This window comes from Tympanuchus pallidicinctus, unplaced genomic scaffold (genome assembly GCF_026119805.1).
Source record: "Tympanuchus pallidicinctus isolate F22 unplaced genomic scaffold, pur_lepc_1.0 scaffold1, whole genome shotgun sequence".
Classification (NCBI taxonomy): domain Eukaryota; kingdom Metazoa; phylum Chordata; class Aves; order Galliformes; family Phasianidae; genus Tympanuchus; species Tympanuchus pallidicinctus.
This window is the reverse complement of record NW_026294618.1, coordinates 34,817,818-34,839,875: the sequence shown is the minus strand read 5'-3', so window position 1 is coordinate 34,839,875 and position 22,058 is coordinate 34,817,818. Positions and strand designations below refer to the sequence as shown.

Below are 22,058 nucleotides of genomic sequence, written 5' to 3'. Positions count from 1 at the left end.
CTTCCCTCCCATGGTGTCCTAAACAGATTCTGCAACCTCTGCGTCTGGATTCACATTGTGAAATGACCTGTGTTCTATTTTGGAAACTCTAGTGCCTTTTCAGTCTTATGTAAATGTGTATATAGATGCATTGTATAAGAACAGGATATGTCATATATGGCCAGTGTTTGCTATTAAGGACTGCAATCATTAAACATACTTCATACACAGTAACTACTTCTCACCTTCCAGTGGTTTGTATCCAAACATCAACGCTCTGCTCCCTCTCATTTCCACGATAAATCAGAGTGGTTTCTTGGTTTTGGTTCTAGAAATGCTCATCATCAAAACCACAACTCCATACTTATATAGCACTGTGTTTCTCAAATTCAAATGAGTGATCTCCATGAGTTTATATCCACACAAAAGATCTTTTTGCTCTGGATCTGATCAAGTCAAATACCATCTGACTTTAAAACCCCACAGCACCAGAGAGCCCCAGGATTTTACAGTCACAGCTCTGTGACTGTGCACAAGCCTTAAATCTCAGAATCAGAGTAGACAGCATTTAGATTCCTCCCCTCCCTGAGAATGTTTGGATTTAATAGTTCTCACTTTCTTGCCTAGGGTGTTACTTTATGATACGATTAAGACCATTTTTCAGAGGCAAACCCAAAACCCCCTCTGGGATGGTGCTGTTTTTAGAGGTTGAAGTCTATCACTGGTCTGGGTGGTTCTGGTTAGACAAATTCTGCTTAGGAGAGCATCCAGGTTAAAAGCTTTGGAGACTGAAGCCTTTAATAGTCTTTAAGGATGTTGCTAAGTTCTGAAAAGGTGAAGGAGCAAAAAGGACACTTTCAGTCAGACACAGCTAGAAAAACAAATAGGCATAAAGAAAAACAAATTCACTTTTCTAGTAAAAGGATATTCACATAACAATCAAATAACTAGATTTCAGTTTCCTGTCTCTCATGCCTGGCCAAATCATCCTTGATACAGAACAGAGCCCAACTCCCTGCAATCCCTGCAGGATACAGAGGGAGCTCCAGAATCACCTTAACAGGCTTCAGAAACTGTTTACAATACTTCATCTATGTTGATCTGTTAGTTCTTGAAGCAGATATCCCTCAGCATAGGTAATTTTCAAGTGAGTTTTACCTCCCTCCCATCTTCTCTCAAACCCAAAGCCTTGGTTTACATAAACACTACTTGGTGTTAAATGTACGTAGCACCACTCCAAGTCACAAAACAACCACATACCAAAACCAATCAGTCATACATAGAGCCCATGCAAAGAGTAACTTCCAGAGCTATTTGTTAGCAAAAGCTTCGCATAAAATCTAGACAGTGACACAGCTACTCGCCTCCAATTAGAAGGATTTGCAATACTTGATTCTTGTAAGAACAGCGCCCCCTCCAAACTAGTTTTATGAGCTTTGAAATATTTTTGCTGAAAACAAAACACACAGATCAGTGTAACAGTAAATTTCTTACCTTAAATCTCAAACTACTTTTGTTCTGAACCTTTACAACAAACGTTTTGAGATAAACCAGGATCAATTTGCCTGAGAAAACTGAGGAGACTTCCAGGATGCAGATGAAGCCAAACTAACTTGACCCAGCAGTGATGATTGCCCCACTTCAAGCTGATGGCTGGACAGGGACTGCCTGAGTTCCTTCTGGAAAACCCTGCCAATTCTACAGGTCTAACAAGTTTTAATAGTTGAAGCAGCCTGAAGATGATAAAAACTACTATTAAATATTGTATTTGAAAAGCACTATGCCCCGCAAACGAACTGCTCACTGGCACACCAAAATGGAAACGGAGAGTTCAAAACCTCTTGCTCTTGCATAATTATATCAAACTAGGAAAAAAAAGCACAGTTTACAAATGAACTCACACAGCATCCCAATATAAATCAGTAGACAAAAAATTCAGTCACAATTGTGATTGATATAAATTCATCTTTAATCAGTACTTTGAGCAGTTTTATTCTCACTGCAGTGATGATTACAACAAAATTAAGATGTGCTTTTATTACTGAGAAGTATAAATGATCTCAGACATGATGCAATGAACAGCCAGCTAGTTGGACAAGTACTGAGAAGACAATAACTCACATCAGCTTGCACAACAATGTAGTACATTCTTTCCACTGGGATTCTGCCACTCCATCTCAAAAACAGCAATGAAAAACAAGAAATGCAGAGGGAGTAAAAAATTTAACCAATTACTCTGTGTTTTTTTAATTATTTTGGTTTTCTTTTAAAGCAGAAAATATAATTTGGAAATTAATACAATAAAGTTCTGATTAGCCTTCTAGAATTTAAGATTTAAGAGACTCGTGCTGTTAAAAGCAATGTTTCCAAAATTGTTTTAGGTATACAGACTTCCTGATTTCTCAGAAGCTTACTACTATGCTTAAGAAAATGTTAGCTAATAAGCTGCTTTTTGCTCAGTCTATCCATCAGCTCAGTAACTTGCATCTGACAAAAAATTAGTTCCTCTCCTATGTATTCACATGATAGTTTAAGGAATCAAGTGAAAAAACATAGCAGGTCTTCGCACAGATTATCCCTCAAATAAAATCTGTCACAAATGCCTGCAGGAAGTCAAATAAGGATAGAAGAAACCAAATGCTTCACAGAAATGACAACTGACAAGATTTAACAGATCTGATGCTTGGGATATAGGACAAAACAGGTTTGAGAAATCAGTTCCTTCACAAGAAATTGTCAGTGCAAGCTTCTCAAAACTTACAATCAGAGTCTGCACTCAGCAAGTTTAAAGTTACCTTCACCTGATGTTCCACGGTATCACACTTGCATTCTCCTAAAAAACAATTTCACTGTTTTTTGCTGTATACATTCATTAGATCAGGCTAATGCAAATGTTTCATAAGCATTTGTTTTGTCTGGAGTAGAACTTTAACAATACAAACTAGTGCTAGACAGAAACACTCAGCTGCTTGTTGTTTTTTTTTTTTTTTTTTGAGGTCTAAACAACACCTCTAAAATTTATCAGAAGGATGGTCAGTACATTTCAGAACAGTCAAACTTAACAGGTCTTGTCTCTACATAAACAGTTCTCTTCCACTGCTAGAAGCTGCTACCATCAAAAACAGGCCTGCTTCCAAATATTCCTTCCCTCCAGTGAAATCATCTCAGGTTTTAAGTTTGCCTTGTTCCAAGACAAGGTAACTGGCCGTGTAGGTCAGAATCAGCCTGTGATCAGAGTGAATAATGCTTATTTCAGAAGTCTCCATGTAAGTGCTGTATGTTCCCTCAGGGATACCTCAATAGCAAAAGAGAATCTCTTAAGAGATCTAAATGCTACCATTTACTCAACTCTGTAACTTGCACACAACATATCTGAGGTCTCTCCGAAATTCACCACCATACTGAGTACAGCAAATATTACAGCTACAGGAAAGTGTGCATTTTTAAAAGCAATGTTATTATTTGATTCTCCTCAAGTCAGTGTTTCTTCAGCTACTTGTCTACCCCAGGCCTGACTGACATTCAAAGTGCCCCCATTGAATCAACCCTACTGAGAGAGGTTTAATAAGGTTTAGCGTGAGGCACATGCTCCTACACCTGCACCAGGCTTTCTGTCAGCTTCTGCTTGATTTAGATGTCCCTCTTCTTTCAGCTTCATTTGTCTGAAGTCTTCTCTAACTTGTTCAAGTAGATCTGGATTGAAAATGACATCCAATGCTGTCATAGCCAAAGCTTTTGCTGTGCGCAAAGCATAGAACTGGGCATTCTGTGACCCTGTGGAAAAAAGGTAAGAAAAATTTCATGTTAGATTAATATTAGATTTCATCTACTAGATCATCATGTAAAACACTTGATAAAGGAAGATCCTAGAGTTTCAAGTACAGAAAGTTTCCCAAAAATCTAAACATGTGAAGCACAACTGATGCCACAAAACAATTTCTGATATGGAAGTGCTTAACTTTCTGCTTCTTACATAAAGAAGATGGAAAGTAGGAAAGCAAATGTTCACACTTCCATTTTTAGAAAAGGCAGAGTTTTACATTGTCACCTCTATTTGCAGAACAGTGTGCGTTAGGAATAAAAATTACTACTTTCATCTCTTGACTCATATTCAGAAACTCTTAGAACATGCCACCAGTGCTAGCTAATTCTTCTAACTTCTTAGTAGGCAGTATTCTGAAGAGAAGTCCAGCTTTCACTATAAGGAAAGGGTCATCTTTCCATATCTATTTAATTTTAAATACAAAAGTAGAAATGCTAGACGTTTTCAGCTTTCCCTCAGTAGCTCTGCAATTAAGTTGTTTCAAGATCCATATTCAGCTCATACCTCATCATGCTTGCAGAAAGCAACTCCATTTCTACACAGCCAGTCACATGCAGTCTCTTTTAGATCCAGTACTTGCACTTCAGTGCATCTACACATTTACTATACAGTAGCTCTGAACACTTCAGAAGCACAAAAAAGCTTTAATCTTGTGCAATTCAACATATTTAGTTCCTTAATTGTATTGTAGCGAAGAGTCAGCAACCACACCATACAGTACTTCAGGGTTCTAGATGTAAGCTTCTGACCAACTTCCACTTTCACTCACCTGCAGCTTCTGTGTATTGCTCAGTGTGATTCAAGGCATCAGAACCAATATAAAAATAAGGATGAAGCCCAGGGACTACAAAAGTAACATTTCCAAAATCTGTGGAACCTAGAAGTAAATTCTCAGTCAATGTATTGAAGAGTTGAAAATGATGTAGGAAAATCTATGACAGATACCACCTCCATCCCACATTTAAAACAGGATATCCTTTGTCCCAAATACTAATATGTAAGCATTTCCAATGAGTCATTATCTACACAAAAATCTCCCATCAGAGAACCAAGATTTTCTTAACTATCTTCAGATGCTCTGCAGCGTGCTTCTGGTCACTAATTTGTTACTGGACTGCAACAAAAATACATAAATCTGCTCCTATCCCATTTACTGAGATTCTCATCAAGCACCTCCTGAGTAAGCTGTTCATTCAGAAAAGAGGTAAGCTCCAAGCCTCTGAGTTTGGCACAGCCCAGCTATTACAAATCCTGCTCCAGCACCTATCAGCAGCTCCAAGTTACCTCTTTTCTCCACTATGCAAGTGTTTCACAGCAAGTACAAACTCTGAAGTACAAGCTATTCTTAAACAAAAACAGACTGAGGACAAATACATTTTCTGGCACTTTTTCATCATTCTCAGTTAGGAAACATTAACTGCACAAACACTCCTGAAGAAAACAAGACCCAAACTGAACTCAAAACAGAATGCTACTGCTTTGTAGATATAAAGAATTCTTGATAGCCATCCCTGACTAGCTGGCACCACTGGTTTAGGAGCTAGCAACAGCAACCATCTCAAGGACTACATCATCTATTTAAAGACACCATCCCAAAGTGGTAGATCCTTAATAATAAATCATCCAAGAGGTCATAACTACGTCCTGAGAGGTTTTTTGAAATTATTAATAAAGCCAGATAGACAATCCACTCAGTTCTTCCATATTTGTTAAAGCAATATTCCTTTCTGTGGCTTCTAAACGCACCAGTTACTGTGAAATTCAGGTAGCAGGGAAAGCATAAAATGACCTTGTTTCAGAGTGGGGGTGGATAAAGAGGGATGACCAACTAAGGGATTCTCACGAGCTTTTTTCAGGTCAGAGCTGCAAGAGTTTCTTCAGAGGTGACTTTTGAAGGGACTTCTCCAACTATTTAAATTCTTTCTAACACATCAGGTAGACTCCATATCGTTACACTGTTGGTGAGAATACATCAGCAATGCTTTGAGACTTGGTAGTGAACTGATTGAACAACACAGATCTTTATGTTGAAACGTAGTTAATAAAAGTGAGTCCACAGAGACTACAGTCTGTGATAAAAGAGGACAGGACTAGTTTGGTATCTTCTATGCCTGCACATAAACTGAATGAGAAAGGCTTTTCCAAAAAAAAAAAAAAAAAAGTGTTATTTTCCATAAAAATTTCAGTTTGAATTTGAAGAGAATTCAACTCTTGGCACAGCACTAAATTGTTTCCATTTGCAGGACTCTGTACTATTCATACATTCTTTGGTAAATCTGGAAAGACAAACCAGGAGTCTAAGAGGTCTGCCTCCTCCAGACTAAGCCAAGAGTTCTAGACTTGCCCTAATACACAACCAGCTGAAAAGATTGTGCTGGCTTTTTTCCTGCTTTCAATCAGCAAATGAATCAAATTTCCAGCACATCCCAGTTCATTATCATGTAATTCACACGAAACCATGTTCATCTCCAGTCACATCCAATAATATCAGTTCCAAATTATTTTTGCTGAATGTAAGGTATTTAAACCAGGCATTGATAGTTTAAAAGATGAGAGTTTAACAGATAAAAATTCATTTATTAAGTACAAACATGGCAATCAAATCTTTCCTCTGCCAGAAAAATGTTAATTAACTCCTTAGTGATAACAACCTATCAGTATGTTTAAAGCAACAGCTGCCCCAATAGCTTCCAGTCAAACACCTGAAACTGTAAGCTTGCCAGAAAAGCACAGGAAATATGAAGAACAGCAGTTATGTATACAATACACATTCGTGCATTACCTTCAACAGAAATGTACTGGAACTCCAGCCTCTCAGAAAAATACCCTGAAGCAAATACTGAAGCCTGTTTATGTCACTGAGCAAGTCTGGAAGTCTGTTATTACCACAAAGCATGAATGGAAAAGAAAAACGCAACTGACGCCAGGAGGCCTTTTTATTCAGCCCCAAAACTTCAAAAGGAGTATTTTCAAAACATACTGTTTGCTTAACTTCATCTACACCAATCCTGCGCACAGGGTACCAGCAAAATCTATGAACCCTATGAATACCAGAATAAGTTATCATAAGGGTGGGTGCTTTGGGAGGTCACCAACATCCTGCAATAAAGTCATCCTATCAGCAGGAGGAACAGGTCACAGCACCTCCTCAGTCTAACTCCACTCTTTCACATCTTTCCAATTTGAGTGCAAGAGTGGAGCGTGCCACAATGCAGTGTGATCTGATATACTAAAGACAGACTTCATGATGCTTAGCTGCCTAGAGAGATAGCTGTAAGCACTAATACACATGTAGAGGTGGCAGTGAGTATGCTCATCTGTTAATGACTTTGCTGCTGCACAGACATGGAGAAGCAACTGAGCTTTCCTTCCCTTTCAACAGAAGAAACTGATACCCTAAAAGAAAATATTGAAAACCATATGAAAAGTAAACACAAGGAGCCTCAATTCATCCCAAATTTGAGCGTTCCTTACTTGAAATATTTTCAGAAATATTACCACAAAGCAATTATTGCTTTCAATATGTGTCAGGAAATTTCTCTGCTTCTATAGCAAACGAGCACAGGCCAGAGGTATGACCCTTTTACACTGTTTCAGTTTTCTAATCTGACCTTGTCTTCTGACCAAACTGTTTTGTTTAACCTACCTCTATCTCATCCTTTTACACACTTAAGACTTGTCATAACAAAAGAAATAGATTGAGTTACCTGACAAACCATTCAAAACGCAGTCTTCTGATATAAATTCTATTCCAAGCTTCTTTCCATTCTCCTTGTAAATCTTCTGCAGACTTTTATTTGGAAGCACATTGTAGTAATCATTTTTACCCCCTTTTATTTCCACCTAGTCAAGAGAAACAAGCTGTTAGACACCTTTCTCCAACCCAAGGCAGTTTAATGTAAACAAAGACTGAAAAAGTACATGTCCATACTTCAGAACCGTATCAAAGCAGACAAAAGCGCAAAGTTTCTTTCAGAAATATAACATTCAGCCAAACATTAGCTTTATTTTCTGTCAAGCTTCCAAGAGCCAGTCAAATACCGTACGCATTTCACTGACTGCATCTCTGAAAAGAGCAGGAAAATCTTCCTGTAATAGCCTCTAATGATTTTCACTGCAGGTACTATCAACCTATGTCAAAATCAATTTAAGTCTGTTTCACTATTTTGTTATTTTAAAGCAGTTCCAACAATTACAGCCTCAATAATGTTTACAGAATGAATTCACACAATAAATGTTTGAAAACAAGTGTAAAAATATATATGTATACCAACATCAAGTTCCAAAAGCTTTTATTCATAATGAAGCAGACTGCATGAAGCCCTTCTCCAGCTGCAGTGGAGAAGCCAAAACAGGCACCTAACACCTAAAATGCTCCTCACAATTCACTGCTTCACAATTACATACATGATACCTCTTTGTTCTGATGAGCTCATTAGCACCACGTAGCAAGAGCAACCAGAACCTCCTATCTTATAAACAGATTGCAAGGCAATTTGTTTGAACCAGCCACAAGAGAGGAATGGGAGGCATCCAGGGTGCTCAGTGAGAAAGGAACACCACTGCATATCATGAGCTATCACTTTTTAAATGTCACTGAAGTAGAGGGATGTTTCAAGTGACTGAAAAAATGCTGTCATATTTATCTTGAAGGGTCAAGAGAACCTTGGAATTTACTATCCTAACCTCAAGCTCCTGGGAAAACTATGGAGTTAATTCTTCCTAAAACCAAGGTAAAAGAGTCATAAGGTGAGAAAATTTACTGAAGACTGACAGTACATGACCGAGCTCAGCTTTTCATGATGACATCTGGTTCAGTGGACATGGATGACATTCAGCCTCAAAGGGTTATGAACAGTGACACAAAAATCCATATGCTGTTGCACGTTACTTCTAGCATCCCTCTGGAGTCAACATGGGTGCCATTCCTGTTTTGGTATCCTTATTACCATTACAGACAACAGGAGCACATCCAAGTTTGCCAACTACACCTAATTGGTGTGGAGCAGGCAATAATGTAGCAGGTAAGCAGGTGATAAGCTGAAGGCTGAGCTACATAGTATTCAGAAGGATGTCAGCATGACGAGAATAGAAACAGGCTGGCAGGGACCTCACGAACTTCAACAAATCCAATGTCCTACATCTAGGAGGGAAGTATCCCATGCAGCAGTGCTGTCTGGAAGCCAAATGGTGAGGAAACACAATGTACTAAACAGGATTCAGTATGGCGTCCTTGAGGTAATGGGACCAAATGTAAACTGAGCTCAGTTACTCAGTATCTTGAGTAACCAGCAGGATAAGGAAGAAGATTATTTCCCTCTCCAAGATCCTATTTAGTGTGCTGTGTTCAATTCCATGCTCCTCAACTCAAGATCAAAACACAGGGCCATGAAAATATATTCATACTTTGCATCCTGTGGCCAGTGCTGCAGCTTTGAAGCAGTCCTCAACCTTCTCTGTCAGAACAGAAAGATCTTTAATTGAAGGGGCACGCAAGTAAAACTCCATTTCAGTGTAAGAAGGAATGATATTAGGTTTCACACCACCATTTTTTATAACACCTGTAGAAAGAAGAAAGTCAAGTTAAACCATCAGTGTTAGATCCTACTGCTTCATCTTCATCTCTGTCATGAAACTCTTCACTCAAGAGCTAAATACATACAAAACCCAAGCATCAGTTGAGTATGAAATACAAAATGCCAAAAAACAGTGCGTAAGCAAAATTTCTTTATCACATCAGATCAGATTAAGTGGCATGTGTACATGCTTTCCAGCATGATTTCACCTTATTCTTTGGTTAGACATCTGCTACAAGCCTAATGACAAACCAAGCTAGCATTTGTAATTAATCCCCTGGAATCTAGTGCATTATAGTTGCAAAGTAATCTGATTGTCAGTGACAAAGAAAATAGCCTGTTATAAAGGCTACCTTCATTTCCAGCTTTTAAAGGTTTCCTCAACTAGGATGTTTCCAACTTCTACCAGCTTGAAGAGAAAAATGTAATGACCACATCACATTACTGTGCAATGCTGATATGATGTGTGTTCTACATGGGACAGAAAGTTTATTAGATTTCTTATACTAATTCTTCAGAAATCTTACAGTGTATACTCTCTCTCTCTCTCTCTCTCTCTCTCTCTATATATATATATACACACACACAGTTTTATTGGAGTTAAGTTTGAGTTTCAAGAATTCCTTCAAGGAAACACACAACAGCTACATCCTTTCTGATCATGGCATCAGAGGCATTATCATAGAAAAACACAATACTTAGCAATTTCAACAATAAAATACTGTAGTCATCAATACTACGTGACAGCTAGCAGCTTCCAACAGGCTGCCTTTTTTCCAGGCCTCCTGCTCTCAATTTATATATGTGGAATATGATTTGATCTCCACTGAACCTCAGAACCACCTTATCTACTTTAAATGGAAATAGTGCACGAAAGGACTGACGTGGGTAACTGAAGCCTGAAAAGGCCGTGCTGTCAGGACAGAAAGGGGCAACAAATCCTTACCTTTGATGCAAAAAATTTATAAATACTAGGAACTCCAAAGTCAACATTTTTAATCTGGAATACAGTCCAAGCAAAGTGCTGAATCAAGCAACAATCAGCACTAGCCCACCATAAAGGGAATAGCTCAGCTGAGACACAGACATCATAAACAAAGAACCAGAAAATCAGCAAGCTATCATGCAGATTTGCATGACATATCAAAACATGGCTGCTCAAAACAAGTAGCTTAATGAGTAAACAGCTCTCCTTTTCTTCAATGCAGCACTTTGTAAGCATAACTGGATAGAGCCTAAGAGTATGCATTTACTTAAATATGAAAATAATAAACGGAGAGCAGATCTTAAAAGCGGTCTGCTCTGCAGACAGAACCCTGCTTCTACATAGAACTTCACTTTAGCACACTGTTTAATATAACTTGTTGAACACAAAGAAAAATAATCCGTTTTTTAAGTTGCAACATTTACTCATAAGTGGAGAAGGAAGAAAATACCAGACCAACTCAATATAACATGTTCAATTACATAAAACACTGCTCAGAGATTCTAGACTTAAAACAATGGAAAAGTATTTCAGTGCTTGTGAGTGGGTTAAGTCTAAGATTCACAGGATCACTTAGGGCAGTTAGTTAATGCAAGCCTGCAACACAACACATCTAATACACAGATGTAAACAAAGCATTCCTAGAATAAAATCTCATTCTGGTTGCTTACACCTTCCCAACAGACATTTTAAATTTTTTTCAGCTTGACAACCAGTGACAGTAAATTTATCAACACAATTTAAGTATTACTGTAGTTGTGGGAGTGTTACTTCAACAAGGTTTGTTTAGGTTTTTTTGTTTTTGTTTTTGCTAATGAGGCTTGCAGAAACCAAGAGAAAAATGGAAGAGTTAGTCACCTCCAAGTCCCTTCTTAAACTTGCAACATGAGTTTCATATACCCAAATTCAAATGTCTTTTCTCCTATGAAGAAATAGGTTAGAGAGGCAAGGCTACACGCACTGAAACTCATTTGGTAAGCTCAGCAGCAGAACTGCAAATGTTATCTTCATCTACAGATTAGGGCTTCCAGACTCCATTTAGATCTCCTGGAGATAAATATGCACAGGTGTTAGAGAGCACAAGCTGCCATGATATATAATGGTCATGAGCTCAGGAATTCTGTGAGAGTCATAGCTCACAAGTTTTCCAAATAAACAACTCTACATTCATAAGTCCTTTAGCAATGGACATGTCCTTAATTTAAGCTTTGAGAAAGCTGTACTGGGTATAAGAGGGGAAATCTGGGTTTACAGCTAACGGGCAGCTTTCAGCTCAACTTCTGCAACTTTCTCACCATGCAAAATGAAATGCAAGATTTTGGAGGTAAATGAAGCTTAACAGTTAGCATATCTTATTGCAAAAGAAAGGTGTATTTCTACTTCAAGGTCTACTACATATTAAATAATAGAATCCAGCACATCTGACTGGACCACTATCCAGAACCACAGACTCCTGCCATCACTTTTCTTAGCACTTCTGAAAATAAATTTAAGTCACTGAAACACTACATGTCAACATGAGGGACTACAAAAATGATGCAGAAAGTAATACTTCTTTACACAGAAGCATTTGATCTTAAGCCTCTGCAAAAACACACACAAATTTTAAGGAATTCTATTGAAGCACACTTAGCTCCTTCTTTCTGAACTGCAACTTCAGGTGCAAAGACTTGAAATTAAGCTTATTTTCAACAGTTCACTGTGACACAGAAATGACTTTAAATATTGCATACTATTTAAGTGAAATAGTGACATTCCACAGTATTTGAAGTGACACTACTAATTTAATGCAACAGTGCAGTATCTCAAATTGTAGGATTTTGCAAGTTAGTATTTGAACAGCCTAAAGTCTTACGTGCTGGACATCAGATTTAATGAAGATCTCACCATGAACTCTCCAGGTGGGTTTCATTTGCTGTCTTAAAACAGACAGATTGTTGTATGCAAGAACAGCAGCATCTAATGCATTAACTCCTTCCCAAGGATAAGCAGCAGCATGAGAAGCTTTTCCATAGTATTTCACAGTCACGCTAGGAAATAAAAGGCATTGCTTATTTGCTATTCATTCACTTAAAAAAAAAGCCTCTAAAACAAAAAGTTCCTTTTGTTCACACAATCACATTTAAGCCCTGTGCAGCAGAACACCAAACAACAATTTACCTAACATGACACCATTGCAAAGTTAAACTACCTTTGAGAGAAGGAAGGTGTTGAAAGATTTCTAGAAAGTTGATGATATCAGATAATATCAAGAGCCAATCAGGCAAAACAGTTCCCATAATGCACAGTCTGCAGATTAAAGGCTTCCTGTAATACTTAAACTCCCCCAGTACTTTTCTCTACCATCCTGATTGTTCTGAGATACTTACTAATATTCTTCTCAGAGGATAACTGATTCAACATTAGAAGTTTACTGCCCTAATTCTTGCCAAACTTTTAAATTTGCGCTGTAAGTTACACATAATTGACAGTACATTAGTAAGATCACACAATCAACATCTAAACAAAAAGTCAAGTTTTAAGTGTAGTAAAAGCATAGCGTAGTATTAAGATGTACATTACACTGCACTAATGCCCTTTCCCTTTACACACCAAAAAATGCTGGGAGAAAAGCTTGCAGCGAGGAAGAAACCCACTGCAAAAGGTGCCCTCCAGGTTCAGCCATAATACCACACCTCAGCATAACAGATAGGATGAAGGCAAGCATGAAATCTTCTGCTAAGTGCCATTTATTAGCCTTACAAAGAAATTTAGCATCTTCAGTTATATGAAAACTCTCTACACGTAAGGCAAATATTAAATATTGACATCTCCATTTATTACCATTTCTCAAATATGCAAAATACCAGCTTTTATCAATGCCAGTTAACTGAACTGCCTGGAACTCAAATCCCAGACCTTTACATATGATGCTCTATTCTCAGGCTCGCAGAGTTTCCCAAAACACACACTTGTCACTCACCCAGCTAGGGAAAGCCTACCATAGCCATCTCTGTCCTGCACAAACACCAACTCAGCCACTTGTCCTCAATGACCCCTCAGGCCTGGAACCACGCCACAGCTCTAGGTCAGTACTGGCACTCAGATACCAGACAGCAATAAGGGACACAGTGGAGTCCCCTGCTGCATCACAAAATGACTCCTTCAGCGTGTGCAATCTAAACTAAGCAAGCTTTTGTAATGCCCTTTTTTCTTCCTCTCTCTTCCTCCACAAGGATCACACATTCCACTCTGGAGAGTATGAGTTTAACACCCCAAGCATTAGATTGCAGCCTTCAAATCAGCTCATAAAGATGACGGGACAAATCCCTAACATTCTCCAAGTTAGAGAGAAGACAAAGTAAAAATGAAAGCCATGTTGCAATCATTTTTGTCCACAAGAAACACGAAGCTGCTTATTAAAGAAGTTCTGCACTCCTTCTCTTAGGGCCTCTATTGCAACACAAACATCACATCCAGAATAAAAACAGATTTTGGTGGATGATGCAGTTTCCCAACTTTGTTCTACCAACAACAAAAACCCCAGGCTAATCTGGTGAAAAGTAAGTATCACCACATTATGGCATGCATTCACAACACTTATTCCAGGATGTTGATTTTACCTGAGGCACAGGTCAGCCTGAGTTTGCAAATAGATGCACTAATAATTTAGTGATTGTTAATTCTAAAATTCCTTAGAAACAACCAAAAGACCAAACGCAAAGCATGAAAGCAGTCTGTAAGTTTGAAATCTCATTATTTCAATCATGGCATAAGCTGAGTACTTCAAGCTGTTGGAGGTAGCAAGTTGTTTCCACTTAGTACTTCAATTCCACGTCTCCTCTGCCTTCAAGCTTTAAAGGCTAGCTGGGATGTGTACCCTACAATAGGGTATCAACTCACAAAGGGGATTCCCAAATCTTATTTTATCAATCTCAAGGAACCATTACAAAAGATGAAATGGAGAAAGAACTGCCAATAAAGACTACAAACAGTCTTAAACAGCAACTGAAAGTCTAGCTGAGCTAAGCGTCAAAGAAAAAAAAATAAATCAAACACTTCAGATTAAACAGTTCAGATTCTTCACATGATGAAGGAATCTAACAGAGGACTAGATACAGAATGAGGACTAGGTCTTCTTGCCAATCTTGTCAATTTTAACCGTAAAGCTAAGCAGTACCTGGATAAATTTTTCTCCAGGAGAAACGCTGCAAAGAAATAAAAATGGCCAATAAAATCAAGCACATACAGGGATGGGAGGTAACACAGCCAAGATGAAAACAGCACTCAGTACTCAAGTCAGATGGCTGGACAATTGTTACAGAATTTATGAGTGCTGATTTAAATACATGTGGAAAAAAAATGATTGGAAAGAGGTTACTAGAAAAGATCCTGCAGGGCAAGTCCGTAGGATCAAGTACCATTGGTAACTGTGGCATAAAAGGTACTTGCTATTAAAAAGCTGCTGACAGAATACTGCTAAGACACTAAAACACTGAAAAAGGTTTATAACACTAAAAGACGAATGGCATGATCCTAACAGAGCAGGAAAAGAATTCAACTCAAAAATACTTAAAATCAGACTAAGCATTCCTCTGTAGAAGCCGCTTGCTTGAAAATAACTGAAGGTGAAAGCCCCATTGATGCTAGCTGCCTACAAAGGAAAGTATCAGTTTACTGAAAGCCTGGGAAATGACACACTGTGGCCCCAGCATTAGCTCAGCAATGCAATTCGATCCGAAGCGTACAGCTCTAGTTACATATCCAGCAAGGAACAAGACAAGAAGTCCCTGCAAGTACAAGTACAGAACAAGTGCAGAAAATGAACATGTGAGCTAATCAAGAGATGACAAGGCAGTATTGCCAAAGAACTGCGCTGCCACCAGACTGGAAAAAGGTGGAATGAGGGCATGACTGCTGTTTGTACATATAGTGATGGTATGCATGAGAGAATGCCAGGAAATAATTTGAATCTAAAGACAAAGCTGATATTAGAGTTAATAGATACAGAATAGCCATAATTAAATTTAGACCAGAAATTACTAAGGACCCAAACAAACTGGTTGCCAGCTGTTTCCAGAGGCAAGAGGTAAAAAAAAAAAAAAGCACTTTCAAAACTGATTAAAACAAGATGTATTGAGAATTCTTTGATTTGGTGCCCAGAAATGCAAGAAATTACAATTAATGAGATGTCCCCCCCGTGTATGTTCTCAAATAGAAAAAAAAAAAAAAAAAGGTGCTTTTTAAATGAAACTTTTTTTTTTTTTTTTTTTTTTTTTTAAGAGAGAGAAGAGTAGTAGATGCACATATAGAAAGAAACACCTAGAGATATTGGAATTAAAAATGGATTCTGAGGACACACAAGATCAGGGTTCTTTAAGTAGGTACGGAAGAGCTCTTCCCCTTGGAAGAGCAGAGTGCCCAACAGCGACCTGCTGACTACCGTCCGGTGACTGCAAATTCCTCCTCTGGAGGGCACCTGCAAGGTCCCGGCCTAACCTCAACCTCCTCTAAGCAGCAGCTCGGGGAGGGGAACGAAGGACAACAGCGAGGCGAGCCCTTCCACGTGAGCTCGTTCACTCACTCGTGCTCAGCCACATCGGGCAGATAAGCCGCGTTTTCCTGCGAGGGGTGAGCCATGAAGACCACGTCCAAGCCGTCAAACGCCCCGGCGTTGATCAGGTCGATCTTGCCTCCTCCCTGCTCCTCGGCGGGGGTGCCCAGCACCGTGACCTGCGGCACAAAAACACACGCTCAGGACCCGAGCGGCCACGGGGCCGGCCCCCCGCCCGGGGGAGGGCTCCCACCTGCACGGCGACGGGCGCGGGCTGCGGCAGGCTCTCCAGGGCGGCCTTGAGACCCAGCGCGGCGGCCGCCCCCACCTCGGCGATGAGGTTGTGGCCGCACGCGTGGCCGATGCCGGGCAGCGCGTCGTACTCGCACAGGAAGGCGACGCGGAGCGGACGGGGACCCCGCGGGGGGTCGGCCGTGCCCCACTCGGCTCGGAAGGCCGTGTCCAGCTTGTAGCGGGGCCGCACGGCCCAGGCGGCGCCCGGCAGCTCCCCGCCAGAGAAGAAGCCGGTCATGGCGTCGTGCGCGTGGTGCTCCTGGTAGGCCAGCTCGGGCCGCCGCCAGATGCTGCGGCTCAGCTCGCCCAGCCGCGCCGCGTTCAGCTCCACGCTCTCGCACGCCCGCCGCTTCAGCTCCTCCAGCACCGAGTCCTGCGGTCCCATGGCGGGGCGGCCCGAGAGTCACCTGCCGACCGGCGCGCTCACCGACCCTCGCGGCTCCTCAGCCCGCACCTGACAGCCGGCGTGTAAAGCGAGCAGTGCCGCGCCGCCGCCTTTTATCGCCTCCGCCGTGCCGCAGGGCGCGCTGGGCAATGTAGTTCCGAGCCCGGGCATGGGCTGCGCGCGGCGCCCCGCCTGAACTGATGGTGCCACAGTGGTCCTTGAACCCCAACAGCGGCGGTGACTCCACCGCCTCCACGGGCAGCCGGTGCAGCTGCCTCACCGCTCCTTCTGAGAAGAAATTCTTCCTAACGTGCCATCTGAACCTCCTCTGGTACAACTTCAGGACATTTCCCCTCTTCCTAAAGATCTCCACCATGTCTCCATCTGGAGAAATCCGAAGGATAAATTCAAGCAACATTCTGCTTTTGCATCTGACTTGTGCTAGTCAATAGTACGTAATGCAGTTGTATAACAGGAGAGCGTGTGGAGGGATTCTAACACTCAGTTACTACATCTGTCTCTCTACGTTATCATTATTAGGGTGTTTAGATGCAATTTATCTCCCTTTCCATGTGAAAGACTCCTTTATGTTTCCTCCTGTGTTTCCTCCTATGAGTTGGGCACCAGCCGGACCATGGAGGGTTTTGTCCATGGGGGAATGCCTGCACTTTGACACCTGCTATTAGCCATCATCAGCCCAGCAAGCTCTATTTTGATCACTTATGTCTTTGCAGTCTTCAGCCAAGCAGGGAAGGAAACAAAGAGTGTTTTTCTGATGTGGAAATAGGCGAAGGAACTGCTGGAGTGAGACTCCATAGCCTTTGGGCAGTCTGTGCCAGTGCTCAGTGACCACAGCACGGAACTGCTTCCCAACATTCAGGGAGAACCTCCTCTGCTCAGTCTGTCCACACTGTCTCTGACCCTGGCAATGGGAAACACTGAAAAGAGCCCTCTTTTCACCCGCTCTTTGGGTATTTAAGAACACTGCTGAGATCCCAGTGTCTCAGCTTCTTCCTTGCCATGTGAATTTCCTGCTCCTTTGGGCCAAAGGCAACGTGCAGCTGCACACCTGAACCTACAGCAACACCCAGCATAGAATGGCCTTGAGTTGGAAAAGAGCTTAAAGACCAACTAGTTTCAAACCTCGTTTGCTTTCAACTATTTTATCAATAAATAGATATTCACTTGCACTCTCCTTGTAAACCCGCTGCAGCCCAGGTGTGTGGGTGAAGCATCCGCAAAGCCTGAACACAAAACGTACGATGATTTTGAGAAGCACTGGCCTTGCTGGCAGTATACTGTGCAGCCTGCCTGCACTGTGCTGTTGCCACAACAACCTGGGACAGCCTGTGGCCTTGCTGAAACAGAATCACAGAATGGCCAGGGTTGGAAAGGACCTCCAGGATCACAAATCTCCAACTCCCCTGCCACATGCAGGGCCACCAATCTCCCCATTTAATACCAGACCAGGCTGCCCAGGGCCGCATCCAACCTGGCCTTGAACACCTCCAGGGGTGGGGCATCCACAACCTCTTTGGGCAGCCTGTTCCAGCACCTCACTGTTCTCATAGTAAAGAACTTGCTTTCTGACTTTTGTAATGAAATCTTGATGATCAGGTGCACAGAGTCTGTTTGTTTTCTTTTCCTGGAGCTGTTTTGCAACTGTTTAAAATCCTTTATGCATGTATTACTTATGAGGGCTTATCAGTAGTTGGAATGGGTTTGAATGTCCCATCATGGATTAATATTTGATACTAGCTGGGCAGCAGGGACCTTGCCTATCTAACCAATCTGTGACCGACAAAGGTGAAGTCAACAGAAACAAAAATTATGTTTTCCCCCCTGTATTTATTGAATTACTTCATTCAAACTGAACAAAATTCTTCTCAGGCTGCTTATCAACTGTTTATCAACTGTACCCTATCTCCACAATGTTTCCATCACCTGCAGGAATGTGCTGCCTTGCTGAACACCAGATTTCCCTTCTCTTTCCCTGGTGCCACCCAAGCCCTGCATGACCCTTGGTCACTCCAAGCAGAGCTCATGCTCCTGTGCCCATGACACAAATATTTGTCACGAGCTATTTTTACTCTTGTAATACAGTCCAGCAAATACTGTGGTCTGTTCTTTCCTCTAAATACTTCCAGGCAGAACAAATCTCTCCACCCAGAAATATGCACTGGACTTCCAACTGTGTCATCTGTGCATGTAGTCAGTAGCAGAGGGTGCCCATACACAGTAGAAGAGTCACATAAGTTCTGCTTTCCCAGTGATTTCAAGGGCTGGGAACCGTTTGAAGCAGGCAGCCTGTTGCCAGCATGCTTTAGAAACAACGAGACTGAGAAGTGTCTCTTTTCTCTACAAGAAGGAAGTAGATGAAGCCACCAAGCAGATCATGCCTGAGGGTGCCGTTCCTTTAGAGGCCTTTGCTGGGCTCCATGCCTCCCCATGTCCAGAAGCCTGTTCCTGCTGCTTCTCTTGTCTGGGCCTGGCAACCTTTGCATCTAATTAAGCTGGTGAGAAGCAACTCAGAATATGTCTTCAGCTGAGTAGTGTTTCACAAGCACATAATGGCCCTCTGATGCCTGTGGGTCTTCCTGATTCCACCAGGATTTTCCCTCTCCTAGTCAAAAATTCATGCCACATGCCATGCTGTGTTTGGCATTTGTTGAACCTTTACTTGAATGAGTGCAAATCACCAAAATAACAGGAAAAAAATATATATCAAAAAGTTATGTAATTTCCTGCTCTTTCTTTGTGTTAAACTGGCTTGAGCAAAGGTCCAAAAAGAGCCAGAGCTGGGAGTGGGGTGGAAAAACAAAGGATGTGTTTTTATTTGTGAGCAACGTATATATGCAAAGCGAGGCCTCTATTCCTTTTATACACAACTCTTGCCTTCCTAATATTGTTCCTGTCATGTCTTTTCCTCAGCATGTATTATCTGTGTGGAAGAACTTTAGCATATTCACACCAGAGATGTGATAGTACCAATCAAATCAAGCAGTAATGTTTTTGCCCACTCACGAAAGAAAACTTCAGATTACAGTTGTTACACTGTCACAATTGTTACACTATCACTATTTTTTTCCTATTTGTGGAGAAGGCACCAGATCTTCAATGTTTCATGCAAATTTGAAAGTTCACTGAATAACAACAGTAAGAAGAAAACATTTCCATTTACTGATTTCTCTTTTCATGGGTTGTAGCTTGGCTCATGATCATAAGAATGTTACATAGTGGTTGATCTAAATAATAAATCTACAAAAAGCAAAATGTATACCCAAAACATGTTGTGGTTTACTGGATGTACATGCATGCATTTTTAAAAAACAAGGTCAATAATATTACACTGATATTTCTGTTGTGCTAAGCTAATTATAATGCAATATTAGCTTGCTAAAAATATCATTACTATACAGGTGAAACACAATCCAGACATCGTCACTGTTTGGAAAAAGCAAGAACTGTGTATATATTTATTTTCAAGTAAACAAGAAGAAACTTTGCAGCTGATCAGCCAACTCATATTCCTGGAAGCAAGCTGTAAATAAATGCTTGTATTTTTGTTTTAGAGGGTGGATGAGGTTCTGGACCTTTCTATTGGTCTAAAAGAAGGAACATCTGTTGTGGCCATAAAAAAAACTTGATGATCAAGTTTACCTCATCCCACATTAGCAACATTGGGCATTTAGGTCGAAATCCAGTTCTGATTGAACTCAATGGAAGTGCTCTTATTAAATTCAGGGTGGCCTGGATTTCAAGCCAAAAACCAAAGCTATAAAAACAATAGGACAGTATGTAGTAAAAACGAAAGTATGTTGATTCTGGGAGTAGGATCTATATGCTGACTTACCTAAAATAACATTCCGTTCTTGTTTACAAATACCTTTCTATTAGTAAGTACTTGTCAAAACATACAATGCTATGAAAGTGGACTGTGTGTTTACAAAGTAAGTGTGATGCAGGAGGGTCTTTGGTCAGATTGAGATATCGTTATCACAATAGGACCTTGTAGTTATCACAATAGGACCGTTATCACAAATGGACCTTTAAAGACCTGAAAGAGATATTTAAAGATAATTTTTTAAGATATTAAGACATTCTGAAAGAAAGGTCTTAAGTCACTGAAGCACATCGTTAATGAATCTAAAATGCTGCTACGTTTTCTACATTGCTTACGAAGGGAAAACAAATGCAGGATAGGTTGGATTCAGAAAAACAAAGCCCTCTCCTCTTTAGAGATCTCATGTCCACCACTTAAGGGGGAGACCTCACCATAGTGAGGTCAATATTTCATTAGCTAGAGCAGACTGTGTCAGAAAATACAAACCTAACATTTCCCTTAATGGTCGGATTTGGTTACATCATGTACTTGGAACTAAATGTGGAATTCCTCACATAGCACTTTTATTCCTCTAGACTTTTTTTTCATATTCCTTTCCCAGTCCCCCATGTGTTAGCTATTTGACTGAACAGTTACAACCTCACCAATTGCCCAAATGCCACGAACCTCTACTCAAAAGAATAACGCAAAAACTGTGCTTGGAGCTTGGATACATTCACTCAGAAGACAGCAGTGGCTATTTGGGCTGTCAGTGCCCCCAAGCTCTTTGTAACTGCCAGGAATGCCTGCCTCAGCTCTGGTGGCACAAAGAAAGACCCAAATGTCTGGGAGCAGTTTCAAAGTCCAGGAGCTTAACTCCAGCTATTCCTAGGCCCCTTGGCATTGTATACTTTAAACACTGGAAAGCAGCTTAGAATTATCTGCATTTTCAATCTGCTGACTCTGCTGTGTGGGTGGTATCCATTGGGACAGAGGCAGTAATATTGTAAGTGGACACAGTTATTTTCATAACAATCGCTTTCATGCACCATTAACCACAGAGACTGGTGTAAGCTTTGCTGGCTTCAGACTGGTATAACAAAACAATGCTCTTGTATCTAGTGAAGATTTTCATCCGCACTCAGAAAGTTGTGTGACTGCAGAGTGGATTTAACTGTATTCTGTATTTTTGCTGCTTTTCTTTCCCGTCTGGACTGTGATTTTTTAACTAGAAAACATTAGCTAACCTAAGGAACAGTTCAAAAACCACCCGAGTTAAGTATTGCCAGCTAGGGAAGATATCTGTTTGAAAGACAGGGCTGGGTAAATTCATTTCTTTCTTTGGTTACATAAAGCTTACCAGCTGCTATGGCGCTCCTTGAAGTCTGTACAGTAGAATATAAACAGAATTCAATCCCTAGATTTCCTGATGATCAATTCTCATAATGCACAGAACATACTGACTGCTTGTTCTCTATTCCATATTCAACTTTCCTTAGTTCTGTAGCTGCAAGGAAAGTGGTAAGTGGTTTAGAGGCTTGTGGTAGCAATGGTAGTGGGAGGACGGGTGGATTAGGTGATCTTGCAGGTCGTTTTCAACCTCGCAATTCTATGATTCTATGAAATATCAAGGATTTCACCTTGAAGAAAAATGTCTTGA

The 22,058-nt window shown here is 40.7% G+C and overlaps 1 protein-coding gene across 1 annotated transcript; it reads right to left on the bottom strand.

Moving 5' to 3' along the window:
- Positions 1-1,924: 1,924 nt before the first annotated feature.
- On the bottom strand, positions 1,925-16,671 carry PM20D2 (peptidase M20 domain containing 2). The gene is made up of 7 exons (XM_052690513.1): positions 16,150-16,671; positions 15,927-16,075; positions 12,251-12,393; positions 9,209-9,363; positions 7,510-7,645; positions 4,572-4,679; positions 1,925-3,753 (listed from the first exon to the last, which is right to left on the bottom strand). Exons 1-7 carry the CDS (start codon positions 16,573-16,575, stop codon positions 3,551-3,553), a joined length of 1,320 nt encoding a protein of 439 aa, XP_052546473.1. The 5' UTR covers positions 16,576-16,671; the 3' UTR covers positions 1,925-3,550.
- Positions 16,672-22,058: the final 5,387 nt, after the last annotated feature.